This window comes from Anopheles maculipalpis, chromosome 2RL (assembly GCF_943734695.1).
Source record: "Anopheles maculipalpis chromosome 2RL, idAnoMacuDA_375_x, whole genome shotgun sequence".
Classification (NCBI taxonomy): domain Eukaryota; kingdom Metazoa; phylum Arthropoda; class Insecta; order Diptera; family Culicidae; genus Anopheles; species Anopheles maculipalpis.
The window spans coordinates 75964288-75979121 of NC_064871.1; the positions used below are offsets into that span (position 1 = coordinate 75964288).

General features: G+C 41.1%; 1 protein-coding gene across 1 annotated transcript; it reads left to right on the forward strand.

The window, feature by feature from the left end:
* Window positions 1-1288: 1288 nt before the first annotated feature.
* Window positions 1289-13209, forward strand: LOC126568483 (transcription factor Sox-2-like). The gene is made up of 2 exons (XM_050224968.1): window positions 1289-1512; window positions 12739-13209. Exons 1-2 carry the CDS (start codon window positions 1295-1297, stop codon window positions 13160-13162), a joined length of 642 nt encoding a protein of 213 aa, XP_050080925.1. The 5' UTR covers window positions 1289-1294; the 3' UTR covers window positions 13163-13209.
* Window positions 13210-14834: the final 1625 nt, after the last annotated feature.

Consider the following 14834-nt stretch of genomic DNA (forward strand, 5'->3'; position numbering starts at 1 on the left):
CCCTTTTTTCCTGCCCTCCCACTACGCCGTGGAAAACCAACCGAACTCAACGGAAGGCTCTCGCTTTCCCGTGCAAACATGTGCGTGTACACTGTTCTCCACTGCACCAGGACGAACTGCCCGAAGAGTGCGGACGACGGTTCGATCTGCTTTCCCTGTTTTTCACGCATTTCACGCCGTGAGCTGGCCTTTTTTGACTTTGCCAGGCTTGCCAGTCAGCACACATTAAGAGCGATCCTGTTTGTGCGCTTTATGATACCTGCGTGAGATTTTCTTCCTTTTCTTTTTTTTTCCTATGTTTTTTTTAATGCTCCTTCGGAACTGTTGCTGCTGTTACTGCGTTATGGTATAGAAGCACACTCAACACATTTCGTCTCGCACGAAGCAAATGTTGGCGCGAGAGTGAAGCCGACAGCCAGAACAGAAAATAATACTCACACAAGGAGGAGAACCGCACAGCCGCGCACCGCACCAGCAAAGGCCGTCGTGTGTTCGTTCGTCTTCCTTTTTTTTTATCAAAATATCAACAGTGGAACAGATTATGATAGGGACCATTATGCGCTTAGAACCCAGCGTGAAAACATCGGAATCTCGCCCCGGGAATCAGTACGCCGCGGTTGTTGAGCCGCACGAGATGTGTTGCACCGTTGCGAGTCGTTCAGCCCTTTGGCCCCGTATCGCGTGTTAGCCGGTCGCTACTAAGTGAAAGTGTGAATGGGTGTGTGTGTGTTTGTGTGTGTGCGTGTGTTTTGGGTCGGTGGGTTCCAATTTCTTTCGCGGTTTTAACTGCTGCGTGTTTTTAGTGGGATGACACTATCGTGAGATTACAGCAACAAGCGCCAAACAGTGTATTTATTTTCGGTTGCTTTTATGTTATTTGGCCAAAAGTATGACACTCGTCAGTGGTGTATGAAGTGTGAGTTGGGTGCTGAAGCTTCCGGAATCTAAGGGGCCGGTAAGGTGAGAGCTGGGACACCTCATTGATTCAGCGTTTGGTGTGTATCGACGTATCAATTGCATTCATTGCCATTGCTAGAAACAATTAAAACACGATAGTAACACGCGTGATAAGAGAGACCCGCGATAACAGCACCGGGCAAACCTTCACCGGAGAGCTTTGAGCTTTGTGTTCGAGATTTTGTAACAAATTTAATAAAAGGCGTTATCTTTCGCCTCGTGTGTATGTGTGTGTTTGAAAGAGAATAACCCAGCAAATAGCCGGATCTTAAGGTGTGTTTAAACAGTAAACTGAATAAAAAAAAAAAGCACCCCAGCACAACAACCTGCCAGCACAATGGACATGACGACGTCGAAAAATCACAGCCCTGCGAGCGAACACATCAAGCGGCCGATGAACGCGTTCATGGTGTGGTCTCGCGGTCAGCGGCGCAAAATGGCCCAGGACAATCCCAAAATGCACAATTCGGAGATTTCCAAAAATCTCGGCGCCCAATGGAAGCTGCTAACCGAGGGCGAAAAGCGGCCCTTCATCGACGAAGCCAAACGGTTAAGGTAAGCATTTCCGTCGGGTCATGTCGGCGATCGAACGTATCATCATGAGGAGGCGAATTGCTGAACCATACGCAAGGGAAGGAACCGGGGTGACGAGTCGTAAATAACTCGTACCTGAATACAGAAATCGAACCAAAAAATTGCGCAAACCATCACGTCCTGAGTCATGCCGGTTGTTTGCCCAACACGTACCTTTGCCTTTGTGCATTAGATTGGCGATGCGGGGCTGGTATGTGAGAGGTATGAAGACAGTTAGAGAGTGATAAGGGTCTGCCGGCTAAACTTCCCAATTTGGCTTTCGATCCAGCTCCAGCGAGCTTATCATAAACGTGCTGTTACAATTTTTAACACATGATTTTAATGCCCTTGGGACACAATTGATCTTTTTTTTTTTTTTCGTCAGCTCTCTTCTGCATGAGGTAAGCTTCCGTGAGCCTGCTAATAAGCTGATACCGCAGTCGTTGTCGTAAGCCTGTAACAGGTCGTAATGCTTTCATTGTAGTTTGGAGTTTAATAATTTCCACGATTATTGGCTGGGAGGAAGATTACTGCGGACGCCAAATTATGGATCAATAAAGATAATTTAGTTTCGATTTGGTTTGCACCGGTTGATTGGTTACTAATAATCAAAAAGGGCAATAAGGAACCGCGAAACCTTGTCCCCATTGGAGTAATTTATGAATGGGGAAAACAATCCAGAACAGTGCAACGTTCACTATCGAAAATAAACCCTAATTTTGAATCCATGTTCCTTATCGTCAATTAACTGCTCTGTTTTCGCTGAAGTAGTTTTTCACATGTAAAAATTAGCATATTTTATAGTTTTCTTGTATTCAAGTTCAATGTTTTCATCGTCACTATTAAACCTGAGTTATTCTAAATCAAAAACTATTTTATTTGAAGCGTCTTTTAAATTTATATGCAAGCTACAGCCGTGATTTATGTGGCTTTGTAAGACATTAATCGTGGGATCTGTTGAACATGATATATTTTCTTCAAAAAACTTGAAAGTTTCTTGCGATAGCTGAAACGAAATCGATTTATTAGATAATTATGTACAATTTAAACATTTTTCTGACACTTGAAGAACTGTTTTTCATTAGCTAAATATTAAGAAAAAAAAAGCTCTGTAGCCACCACAAATTTGTTAATTATTTCGATGAGTTACATTGATTCCCAAAACATGAAAAAATATTAAGGTTGTGTATTTGTAAATTTGTAAACTTCAGTTCTTCAAACCAGACCAAAATTTATTTTCATTTGATAAATAATATATAAGAAAATCAAAAAAAGATCGCCCTTGAAGGAACAAAAACTTGATCCAATATCAATTATAACCGCAAGATACAGTTCCCATTTCATAATTCCCAGTATTCATGTGCTGTGCACGTGAAGTACAACAGCCCATTACTGGTTAAACATTACGTAAAGCGCCGGTACGATTCAATGTCACGCAAAAATGAGTTCATACAATAGTACATTTGTCGCGAAAAAATGGGAACACAAGAGCTGTTCCAGAATATTACAATCTGTACACAGCTGGTTTGACGATTTGTCTTTCAAATCTAGAACGCTCCACATCACCCCCAAAGCCAGATTGTAGCCACCAACAGCAGGAAAAAAAAATTACAAAACCCACGTCTCGTCGTCTCTTGTGCGCGATGGATTTGGCCAATCGAAACCAGATGTTGTTTGTTAAGCCTGGTTTGAAGACCGCAGGCCAAGCAAAAACAGAAACGCCAGAAACAATCGCTTGCTGGTGGATACAACATTTTAATCGAAGCAAAATGTAATATCTGGATTGGGAGGGAAACACCCCCCCCCCCCTTCCCCTCCCTAAAGTACAATTACTTCAAAGAGTGCGGCACAAGAATGGGACTAATTTCTCCTTCTACATCGATGCTGCTGTGAAAGTGCATCGGTTGTGAGGAGTAAAAGCACATCCTTCAAAACGGAGAGGCTGTTGTATTCTGGGCGATGAGAACACCAAAACAAACAGCATAATAAAACCATGTGTGCTCGGTTTTTTTTTTTGGGTTGATGGCGATCCTTTCGACAGCGGTCTGTCGGCGTGAAGCACAGCAAACAAGGCAAGAGAGGGAAGATAAAAAAAAACACGAAAATCTGGAACAATTTATGCTAACATTCTACCGAAACCGAGACCGAGACCTGATAGTGGCAACGGAAATCTCGACTCGCGTGACATACGCTGTCGCTTTTTTTTTTAAATATTTACGACTTCAACCGACGACGAACCCCCGTCGGATGACAGTTTCGATTGTTAGGAAAGCTAAACATCCTGCTGAGTTTCATCCTGCCTGAAGGACTCTTCTTGTCCTTACAACCAATAATTTGCATTCGGCTGTTGTTGTGCATGTGAAGTGACAAAAATGTGACCAAAAAAAAAAAAAACCGGAGGGAGGGCGATGAATGGGATGGTCAAGAAGGGATTTGAAGTTGCTTTTATGTGATTGCTTACTGTTTGACTGAACGGTGCATGGGGACCCGTAAAGACACACTCGTGACAAATGACACTTTTGCATCTGTTGGAAGGATTGATCCAATTTTGTACCCTTTTACCTCAGTCAGAAGATGGTAGTTTTTAAGCTGAGTGATCTTATGTTGACTGTTTTATTAATTCATCAAAATCATACAGAGGTACAAGCATATGACATTTTTAATTTTGGGTCGAGAAGGAACAGATGACTAGAGTTTAGAAATATTAATGATGCCTTATGGAAGTTTTTGACCGGTTTGCAGTGAATTTTTTTAATTAAATTTGAAGCCGTAACTGTCTTAGCGCTTTGAAAACGATGGAGCATCATAGCTTATTAGCCAAACCGATGTAGGGGCTGATAGGCTATTTATATTTTTAATTTGTGTTTATTGCAGTATTTCTCAGGTCATGAAACCAGTGTCTCGATGTTTAAAACAATATGTGATTTTAGATTGAACAATAAAAAGACGCAAATTATTCGGATGGTTCGTTCTGTCAAAATCGCGGATTGTTTTAAACATGAAGACACTTGTTTTGTGACCTGAGAAACACTGGATAACCTCAGCAAAAACACTGGATAATTAAGAAATCTAGTTCTGTTGCTGTTTTAAAAACAGGTTGACAAATATTTAAACATTGGTGGGAATCTACGAGCCAGAAAACCACGCGTATCTCGATCACTGCCTGACGCAATGCTTGCACTTCGTTTTAAGAGATCGAGTTTTTATTTGCATTAGAAATAGAAAAAGATTTAAAAACATTAAAAAATCGAAGGATTCACACATATTTAAAAATAGTTTAGAGTAGAAATTTTGGCTAAAGAGTAATAAAGGCCCTCAAGTTGTACGTGATTCATCTCATGCAAGCTTGAGTGAAAAATCACGGTAGATTGTGACCATTATGCGTAGGACATAAAAATATTATTTAAATAAATCATTATTAAAAGGAGGAAAGTTATTTGAAAATATTGTTAAGTGTCGAAAAAACTAGCTTATGTATAAGACTTATTTATCAAAAACATTTCACTAACTTATTTCATCATTTAAACGAGACAGTTCATACTGTAATTGAAATAATTCTATAGTGAGCCATGTTTTTTTATATAAATGGCTCAATATACGGAGAAAAAAATATTCAAACATGATTTGAGTAGAAAATTGACTGAATTTCTAAAATTTTATTTAAACTAGTTAAAATAAGATTTTTTTTGGATTTTGTAAACCAATAGTTTTAATATTTTCAATATGTCCTATTCAGCCATGTTCACAAACGACTGTGGAGCTTGCATTTGAGTTTGCTGCGTGCAACTTGAGGGCCTATATTACTCTTTAGCCGAAATTTTCCTTTTTTTGTATAAAAGTTAAGGCTCATCTCCGTATGACTTCAGTTCTACGTTAGCCGAGAACTGACTGAAATTCAAACAAAACAGTAAACAGTAGTTATATTTGCAATATGATTGTCTTTGAGGCATCTTTCTACAATCATTAACTGGTTACGCGTCTATTTGGTTATTTGATCAGCAGCTTTACAGTTTTAAGTTGACAGTTGACAGACCAAGAAACCTTCAAAGCAATTGATCCATCTGAAATATTTATAAACTGTTCAAAAAGGCTATACGAACAACTGACAACAAATTATAACACAAAATTACAATTGTAGTCTATTGGAGAATTTCAAAATAACCATTTTTAATTTCAACCAACATCAAAACATTTCAAAAAAACCGTCACATTGAACGAATAAAAGCAATTGCACGAAACAAAAATACCACAACAAACATACCCCGGCAACTGAAACGTTGCAAATCACTCCGGAAAAAGCTAAAAACCCCACCCCCGCCCGCCCCACCATCGGTGGTAAAGCAGCTATCAACAGCAAACGGTCGACCAACACCGCGTTTTGCCAACAACGTGTGACTGATAAGCGGATTTTGTGCTGTTGACGAAGGTGAACGTTGCGTGACTACGTCTCTTGTGGTTGACATCCGTAGTTCCGTTACGATCTTCCCGCTTATTTTGGTTGGAATCTTTGCACCTTCTGCACGTGGTTGCATGCGTGACACGAGGAAGTTGTGCGAGAGTTTGCTATTTCTGGGGTGTGAGCTATTCCGGCGAACGCGCTCGCCTTATCAGATATGACACCGAAAAACTGGCAAACCGTATCGCAAAATGTCATCTCTATTATTTGCAAAAATATCTGCCTCGCTAGCGTTGTGGAAGCAGCACGCAGCTGAAGGGAATTTGTTTTTCACAGTCTTTAATAGCGTGCGTTAGGAATTCCGAGTTCCATCAACAATAAAGGCTTGATCATAATATTATCCGATTGAGTATTGTTGCGATAAATATTATTCAATGTGTGGTTGAAGTGAGTTATACGTCCTTAGCCTCCATCTTGCTTTATCTCTTTCACCTCAAGCAGCTACGGTTTATCTTCTGCGATATGGTTGTGTCTTGTTCTTAAACTCATTAAAAAAAAAGAACATTAGGACCAAACCATCCCACCATAAAGTGACAATGCGCAGTAACAACAAAAAAGGAAACACAACCAAAAACGCATTAAACCTCAATATCTCGAGTGTGCGTGTGTGTATGTGCGCGCGCGCAAAACATGAGCTCTAAATTAGTTCGGTGTAACATGAGTCCTTGAAGGCAAATCCATATTCTCCTCAAGCATGCGGTCTATTCTTTTGCTAGATTGTTCTTCTCTCCCTTGTGTCCCGTCCATGTTCAATGCTTTCGGCTGCATTGTAATTTACTTGCCACTTGATACAGCACCATCATAATAGCGTGTGTGAGACGGAGGGAGTATCTTAAGGACTTCCTTTCACATGGTCAAACGTTGCAGACAACGATGGCAGAGTCAAACAGAGAGCGAGACGAGAAAAAAATGAACTCCGAAACTAATAAATTTTAGTGTATTATTTTACCGTTTTCATCTAGTTCAGTGTCTTGCAGAAGCGTTCCCTTGCAGAAGAAGAGACAGTTCTGCTCGGAAGGACACTCCAGATGTGTTTGCGTTTGCTTGGCGGCAAGAACGTACCAGCTTATCCGCGTCCATGTAAGCCACACGTGTGTACGGCTGGCTGAATGTATAAGAATAGAAGAATTGTTTATTTGCTCTAGTGGCCAGTGAGTGTCTTTTATCTGTTTCTGTTTTTCTTTTCCCGATGATCGTTACAGAAAAGCGGGAGGAAAATTAAATAAAATGTCCTTTCACGCTCACAGCCTTTTGCTCTCTCACTTCATTATTCTTTTCATTCATTTTTCGAGCCGCTGGTGGACACAATGTTTGAATGATACGGCTTGACGAACCTGCCTAAGGTTAATGTAATCAAGACCCAGTATCGTCCGAAAGAAATCAGCAAACACCATGCCTCGTCACATCTGCCCCGACGGCTCAAAGTATCAACAATCTCGCTCGTTCGCACGAGGCACCAATTGCTGAACGCTGAAGCCAGGACAGAAGCATAGTTCCCTGTTTCGGTAGCAGCTCGTTGCCAACTTGATTGTTTGCCTTTTTGAGGTGGAGAGCACACTGGTGGTGTCAGACCGAGTACAATGGGCTTAAAATTGAAACACAACAACAGCCACCCCCGATGAGAACATTTAAGCCATACACACACACACGCCCCATAACACACAATAGAGCAAAACAAACGCATCTGAAGTTGCAAAAGTTGTGGTGTCGTATTCAACCGTTCATTCAAGCGCTAGACGAAGTTACCACGTAGGGGCACTTGCTGCTGCTCACTACACACAAAAACGGCAGTAATTTTCGTCCTTTATCGACGATTCATTTGTTTCAGCTTGCAGCCTGAACTGCACGCCAGTGAGAGCTTAGCATTCCGTCCCGTCCAGTCCCTAGTCTGCTGGCAGCATTCGACTGACGTCAACAATTCGATGAAATGCATCGGAATTGCATCAGGATTGAAGGCCTTGTCAGTGCCACGCAATGGGTGTGTGTTAACACTTACTCAGAGGCAAATAATGAATCCTTTCTACACGGGCCGCACAATGCATCAGCTGTGCATCACATTGCTCAAACAATTTAGCAAACAGTGGACGATGATTAGAAACCGGAATCGATTAATAAAAGCAAGAGCAAAAATGAAAGCTTTGCATCGCATCTGATGCATCTGGCAAATGGTATGCCAACATTGTCACTCATTTCTCAAGCGACAAATTCCATCCATTAATAATAACAAACAGCAAATGTCTGGGCAGTTGAGAATTATCCCCGAGAAGGTGTCTTCTAGTGGTCATTTAGTGGACAACAGGATGAGCTGCGGAAAGTAATTAAGTCGTTTCATTCTCTTAATTACGGGCACCATTTCCTGTCCGGAAAGGATATATTTCCTTGGACATCCGGGATATTCCCAGAATGGAAGCTACAGTCCTACGGTCGGGATGGAGCATAAGGACATTGTGTACGTAAACATTTCGTGAGATGAAGAAATATGGAGAGGACAAATCTCGACATCACGGGACTAGTTGTAATAATAATTTCTTACACATTATCTTGGACCTCAGCTGATAATTTAATTAAAGGGCGACCGATCATCTTATAGTTCTTGACTTAACGACCTCTCGGGGGTAACGCCGGCCATCGAATTGATTACTAGACTTCTTGATACATGATATCGATCATGAGCTCTGGACCGTACCCCCATAATGAGGACTGACTTTCAAAATACATTCAACTATATTCGGGATGACCTAGCAGGTCGTTACGCGAAGAGCAAAGAGAAGAATCTGATGGATTTATCTCAATTTCAAACAAAGTAACTTAAACATCTAGGATATCTCCATATGATGTGTCCACCTAAAACGAGTTTACAACCTGGGATAAATCACAAGAATAGAATTCATCATCTTAAGCGCATATGGAACCGAAAATCCTCCTGAGATCCTTGCTCTCGAGCGCGGCTCAAAGAAACTCCACACTTTTGGACAGAGTCGATGTTGCAGATGTGTAAGCGAGTGTACGAAGACTAATGTAACGATAACGTGCCTCAACATCTATGTTGCTGTCGAAACTCACTTTTGACCTTAGTTAGTTGGAGTTTTAAAAGACGTCAAAAGTCCAACTTTTTCGAGAATTTTATACATCTTTCTTCAAGATGATCGAGTACCTTCTAAGCCGTTAAAAAGCGTGCATCAAACACACACCATTCTACTAAACAGTCACAAAGTTCTAGTGTTTTGAGTTAACTTCTAACAGTTTTAAAGCCGCAACAAAAAAAATCGCAATTATGTATGACGATCAAGGTCATCACCCTAAAAACATATGTTAAAATAGAACATCCACAACCTAGAATATAGAAAATTGGGGTTTTTTTTATTACTGATACAGATCCTGATATATTTGAATCCTGACATAGAAAATTAGGGTTTTTTATAGTCCAGGGCTTGGTTATGTCGGCCATCTTGCAAGACCAATGACAGACCAATGCAGTCTTGCAAGCCAATGACTTGCAAGACTGATTGATTCCACGCAGTTCAATAGTCGATTTTTACTAGCGAGAAACGACCCGGATGGGATTTGAACCTCGGTCCTACAGTGTAAGGACTGGCATCACTGTCAGTTCCACTACCGGTCAGCGATCCAGCAACTTTAGTATGGCGTGTCGAACAGCACTCAAAATCTTTTCCACAAAAGGGATTTCACAGCACAGAGATAACATTTACTCCGCACGATTTTATTCGCCGATGGGATTTCAACTCAATTTTACGGATTAAAATCTCCATATTGAAATCTGCTTTACTTCGGCAGTGAATCATAAATCTGAGTGCGCCTTACATAGCACGTTACACACCCATTCAGCATCAACCAACGAAAACATTATTACTACCATCCTCTACAGCAGTAATACGTCAAATTGTCTGCCAATAAGAGTGTAAAACGGAACGAAACCCACACTCCATACCTATCTTCTGCTTATTCCGGTTAACCGGGTACGAAACGGCAATCAAAAATCACATCCACCAAGAGTTGAACAACAGGGAACAAACCTCCCAAAAAAAAAAGAGGAAACAATCGTTGGCGAAGCGTAACAAAAGTAGCATAATGAGCGAACAAATGGTACGCTCGATGAAATAATGAAAAACAGGATCAAATTAATTTACCCCCGCCCCCAATTGACGGATGGGTGGAACAGCACGGGGCGAGTGGTAAGGGGTTGCATGCGTGTATCCAAAACCGTGTCATAATCCGTCGCACTTTGTAGCATCCCTTCGCACCAACCTCCACGAGGCTGTACGTCCTCGTGGGTGGGCAAAATTGTAGGCGGAAGGATTTTTTTCTCCTTTTTTTTTTTTAATTCGACGACGAATCGCCTTCCAACTCTTTATATGCCTTTCAGAAGGGAAACTACACGCACGCATACAGGACGTTTGTGGGTGTGTATTATTTCATTCTATTTGTACACAGCCTTTTTATTCCGTGCGCAATTAATAGCGCAATTGTTACGCATTGTTATCCGCGAAGTTGTTCGTGTAGTCACCGCGCGATTCGGTGATGACTACCGTTTTTAGCCGCTTGTTCATAAAACCTCACCAGCAATTTGGTCGCTTCTAACGTCAACTCCGTGCGTGTGTGGGTGGGTGGGTGTTTGACATAAAACGAAGCGAACAATTGAATCGGTGTGCGGGAGTAGCAATCATTTATTTTTGATTATTTTTGTTGGGATTATCCGGGTTGCACACACGTTTCCGAAAGATAGTCGAATTGACCTCCCGGCGACAGTAGCAGTAATTTGTTTGACACTTTTATTTAGAAGGTATTGCTTGTGGGGACGACCTAGTTAGTGAGGTTGTATTTTGACATTTGTTTTTATGTGTCCTGTCAAACGTTTGTTATTTAGAGCATATTCAGAGCTACGCTCTGATTCAATCGATTCAAGAACGTTTCGAGCTTTTGACAACATTCATTACTGTTCCCTCATAATTTTAAAGCTTTTTGAAGTACTAAACGCAAAACGGCTTGCACCCATTGATATGAAAAGAGGTTCTATTTAAGGTTTCCGGTGACAATGGTGCAATCCAATTTTTTTTCTTCACCACAACTGTCCTTCAGTTCAGAGAGGTTTTGACCAGTTATCCTTATTTTCTTAACTTTAATTTATACGCCTTCTTCTTCATTTTGGCTAAACTTCCTTCTAAGTCACGCCGGGCATCGAATGGCTTGCCAGACTTGCCAAAAACACATAGTTTGATAGACAGTCCTCACTACGATCCTGTCATTTAGAGGCAGTTTTTGGAATAATTAATCCTCAGGATTTCAGTTTGGTATGGACACTCTTGTGCCATTGGACCACATTTGCCTTTTAGTTTTAATGACGAAAACTCGGTTCAAAAAATTTCTGCTGAGAGGCCATAGATCTTACAAGCACAAGGAAATAGATTTGCACCTTGTGCAGCATTATTATTTAAAATAAAAAAGCAGCAAAGTAGCAAATTTAAAATAAAATCTTGACAATACGGCATAGAGCAGTCATACTAAAATAAATAAATAAATAAAATCATCATAAAATACGACAAATTACAATTTAAACTGCACTTGGCTTACGTTGAACGAGGGACGTTTGTAGTGGTTGTCTACAGCAGCGTTCATTTGTTAATTTTTTAAATGCAGAAAACTACCTTTTAAACCCATAAGCAATGATGATTTTTATTTTTAAAACTCTACATGCACATGCATTCTAGTTGCAGAAACTGAAAGACATAAATTCGTTTGCAATATTAAAATAATAATATTGCGAACCAACGGACTATTCAATTTCTTAATTTTCAGATGCACAAAATAATTCGTAAATCCAAGTTGAAAAATAGAACAAATAAGCCAAACTTAAACTAAAAAAAATACATAACAATAAGACGGTATTTAAGGCCCTTTAGTAAACAATTATTGGGTTTAGGCCAGTGGTCTTGTTGGTAACAGCAGCTAACACGAAAGAAGCATTATCAATTCCTGACTGGATCACTCTCGAATACGTTGGACTGAATATGCAGCTATAAATGTCTTAACTCAAGGAAATCATCACTTTTGGCTCAGGTCAAGACTTCTTGGGGTTGGTAGAACCACAATACACAAAAAGGAAGAAAAATCTTCTAAGAAAATGGAGGACAAGCGCTAATGAACCGATCGAGTCGAAGACATAACTCGTATTGTTATTTTGTGCCTCTTTCGGCAATGTTTGAATATGATTCTTATTTTTAAGAAAAAAGCCGGATATATCCCTTTCTTGGAATTCGGTTCGTCGGTATTAAACATTCTTTCTTATCACGAGCAAATGTGTGTGTGTGCGTGTGTATGGAAAACAGCACAACACAATGGTGCTCACTCTTTTGCCACCGCTAGTGGTTCATCGAATTCTCCGAATCGATTCGAACCCGTATCACAGGGTGGGTAAACATATAAAATTATCGATTACGAAATTACCTTCACCGGCTGCCACAGGGGCTGAAGGCGTGTGACCCGAACCCTACCCTAAGGTTCCGTTCTCAACGTGTTGATTCAATGTCAACATTTGTTTGAGCCGTGTCTGCTCGATAACTTTCCTGTTAATTTTCAAGAAAAAAACGCTAATACAAAACGCATGCTAATGGCATCAAATCATTGTTATCTTGAACTACTTCAGCTGCAACATTTTACTATTTTTTTTTTCGAATTGAATATCAATTTTTGTTAACATCAACACTCTCTTTTCCTTCCGCTCTTGTGCATTTCAGAGCCCTCCACATGAAAGAGCATCCCGACTACAAGTACCGGCCGCGAAGGAAACCGAAACCGTTGGTCAAATCTCCCACACCGAACGGAGCGAACCATGCGAACGGAAACGGTCCACCCTCGGTAAAGGAACCGGCACCGCAATCACAGTCCCCGGTCGGCCGGACATCCTTCAGCCCAACGCAGCTGACGACACCGGTCGGGCTGCCGCCCGGCATCTTCCCGTCCTACCACTTCGCCTACGATCTGCACCAGAAAGCGTTCTGGAACCTGTACGGACCACATCTGCTGTCGTCCGTCGTGCCGTCCGCGTATGCCGTGCCTCCCCATGCCGCCCTCCCACTGTCTTACATTAAACCGCCAAAGACGTCGCCACCGTCCCCGATGACACCGCCCTCGCCCATCCAGTCGAGCAACATCATCTGACCTACGCCACTGCGCTACAGCGCCGAGCCTAATGTTTAGCTAATTGACGGTAGCAAATTCTCTCAAATTCCCTCTAAGGAGATACATATCGCAACCCGGGAAGGCGCATTATGTCATATCAACGCCTGTGCTAAAATAGAGATTTTTTTTGTTGTCCAATAAGTCCTTCCTCATCACAGGATATGTGTGTGAGTGCCAAGTGGGAAAGTCTGCCAGATAATGCAGTACGAGAAGGAGACAAGGGAGAAGTTATTTATTAAATATAAATCGGCACAATCTGGATCCTTTCTCGGTTTAATCCACTTTCCACCCGCGTACACTCGCACAATCAATCGTTGTCTGTCTGGTAAGACTTTCTTGATGGTAGTGTTTATTTTTCAAACCAGATTAAACCAGAACCCGGCTGACGAATCAGTCCGGCAAGCAATTGCATCCATCTCATTGGCGCCAAAAAGGCACATGTAAAAATGAAGTAATAGCTCCATGCTCCGGACATGGTGTTAATATGTAAGACAGGAAGAAAAAAGCACAAAAAAGAAAAGCATGTGGAAAATGCTGTTTATCTGTATATGTATCGTTAGAGTAAATAAGAAACAACAGCTCACTGTCCAAACATCTCACAAACAAAACAAAAAAAAAAAGCAACCCTTTACGAGAGCAAACAGAGAAAAGGCAAGAAACAATTGCAACCGGAGGAACAGTGGTAAATGACTAACGCGAACAGCAAACTGCAAATGGGGCTGAACCCTTATTCAATCCAAGCCTCTCCCCCAGGCCCTTTTACGTTAACGTAAGACACACATAGACACACAGGCACACATACAAACACTTTTAAAAGCGGAACGATAACGGATTGTGTACATTGTGATAAGGACAGAGTTGTAGACGAACAAAACCATATCAACGAGTGAAAGCAAATACTCACATAGTTGACCGCATTTTGCTTCTCCTGCAGAGCGCGAGAAGAGCCAAAAGCGTACCACACCGAATGCAACACGACACGCACGTGGTTCATTTACGATGGCGACGGGTTTAAAGGTTTTGTTTGTCATTTAATAAAAGTGGGATGGTTCCGTTTCGTTGTTTTCTTTATTATCTTCTTCAGCAAACAAAAACAAAAAAAGAAAACTCCCCATATTAAGTTGCTCAATTTATTTATAGCACTACTACACTACTACTACTAGCCCAGTGAATTTTAAGTCATACCGCACGATGACGGACCCAACACAATGGACACATCCATCGGGCAGTCCAAAGGTTAATCAAAATTGTTACTTATTATTATTATTATGTATGTTTAGTTAACTCACGCGATTTTTGTACGTTTTAAGTAACGCCAATGGGTGGCACTGGAATGCGTCACCATCGGTCGGCTTTACCCATTGCAGAGGCTCTCTTGTCAGTGTTTAGTGTTATACACTACCAATAAAGACAGTTTTAAGTAAATCAAAACTATACATCTCTATCTGCGTTTGTTAAAGATATTACTCGTGTGGAACATTACCCATTGTCCTTGCTGCCGTTAACAGTCAACTCTGACGAATCAGGTGGAGAAACTAATATGTCTGGAATATCTTGGATTGCAATACACTAATCCTCTCTCTTCGATTCGGCAATACTAGGATGAGTATTAGAGATAAGTTGGTAGAATATATTCACTTGGTCACGCAAA